The sequence below is a fragment of the Austrofundulus limnaeus genome, unplaced genomic scaffold (assembly GCF_001266775.1).
Source record: "Austrofundulus limnaeus strain Quisiro unplaced genomic scaffold, Austrofundulus_limnaeus-1.0 Scaffold1, whole genome shotgun sequence".
In the NCBI taxonomy this organism is placed as follows: Eukaryota; Metazoa; Chordata; class Actinopteri; order Cyprinodontiformes; family Rivulidae; genus Austrofundulus; species Austrofundulus limnaeus.
Window position 1 is genome coordinate 6,812,841 of NW_013952403.1, and position 1,200 is coordinate 6,814,040.

General features: G+C 46.9%; 1 protein-coding gene across 1 annotated transcript in view; it reads right to left on the bottom strand.

Annotated features, from left to right (window-relative positions):
- LOC106516885 (protocadherin gamma-A4) overlaps positions 1–1,200 on the bottom strand; it is a gene marked incomplete at its 3' end in the record, with an annotated part of 59,447 nt that continues 58,247 nt past the window's right edge. Inside the window, 1 exon segment of the mRNA XM_014007467.1 lies at positions 1–807. Within this exon segment, the coding sequence (XP_013862921.1) occupies positions 1–807 (807 nt within the window).

Consider the following 1,200-nt stretch of genomic DNA (forward strand, 5'->3'; position numbering starts at 1 on the left):
GTCCCGCTGCGTCCTGATCTCTCCGCTGTGCAGACCAATAGTGAAAAGTCCCGGATCAGTGGATTTGACTATATGATAGGACAGCCAGGCGTTCTGTCCGGAGTCCGCGTCCACCGCGATCACTTTGGACACCAGAGAGCCTCCGTGTGCAGCTTTGGGGACCAGCTCGGTCATGAAGGAGCTGCCCTCCGGGGCGGGGTACAGGATCTGAGGAGAGTTGTCATTCACATCYGATATGAACACACTCACGCTCACGTTGCTGCTGAGCGGAGGAGACCCGTTGTCTCTGGCCATCACGTGCACTTTAAAGCTCCTGAACTGTTCATAATCAAACGACCTGACAGCGTGGACCACCCCCGTGTCTCCGTTAACAGACACATAGGAGGACACCGGGGCTCCGTTCACCTCACCAGCTAACAGAGAATAAATCACTGTACCGTTTTGTCTCCAATCGGGGTCTCGAGCACTAACGGAACATAAAGTGGAGCCAGCTTTGTTATTTTCACTCACATATGCGCTGTAGGACTGTTCCTCAAACACAGGTGGGTTATCGTTGATGTCAGCTACAGATAAGTGAAAAGTTTTAGAGGAGGACAGAGGTGGAGAGCCCTCGTCAGTGGCGCTGATTGTAGTGTTGTAATCAGACACTAGTTCACGGTCCAGCTGTCCTGTGCTCACCACAGAATAATAGTTTTTAATAGAAGGAACCAACTTAAAAGGAACRTTCTGCTGGATGGAGCAGCGCACCTGTCGGTTCTKCTCAGAGTCTCTGTCCTGCACGTTAATGATGCCCACCTCTGTACCAGGAGGAATGTCTTCTGGAATAGGATTGGTCAGTGATATGAAACTAATTATAGGGGCGTTGTCATTCACATCAGTGATAGAAATCATGACTTTAGAATAAGATGACAGGCCCAGTCCATCTTTTGCTTTAATGCGTATTTCATATGATGTTGTAGTTTCATAATCAACATCACCAATTATGCGAATGTCACCTTTTTTACTGTCAATACTAAATATTTTCATAATTTCTTCAGAAACATGTCCAAAATCATAACTTACATCTCCATTTACTCCTTCATCTGCATCATTAGCACTAACAGTAACCACTACAGTATCTACGGGATAGTTTTCAGGCAGACTGGCTTTATAAACAGCCTGACTGAACACTGGGGCGTTATCATTAGCATCCAGCACAGA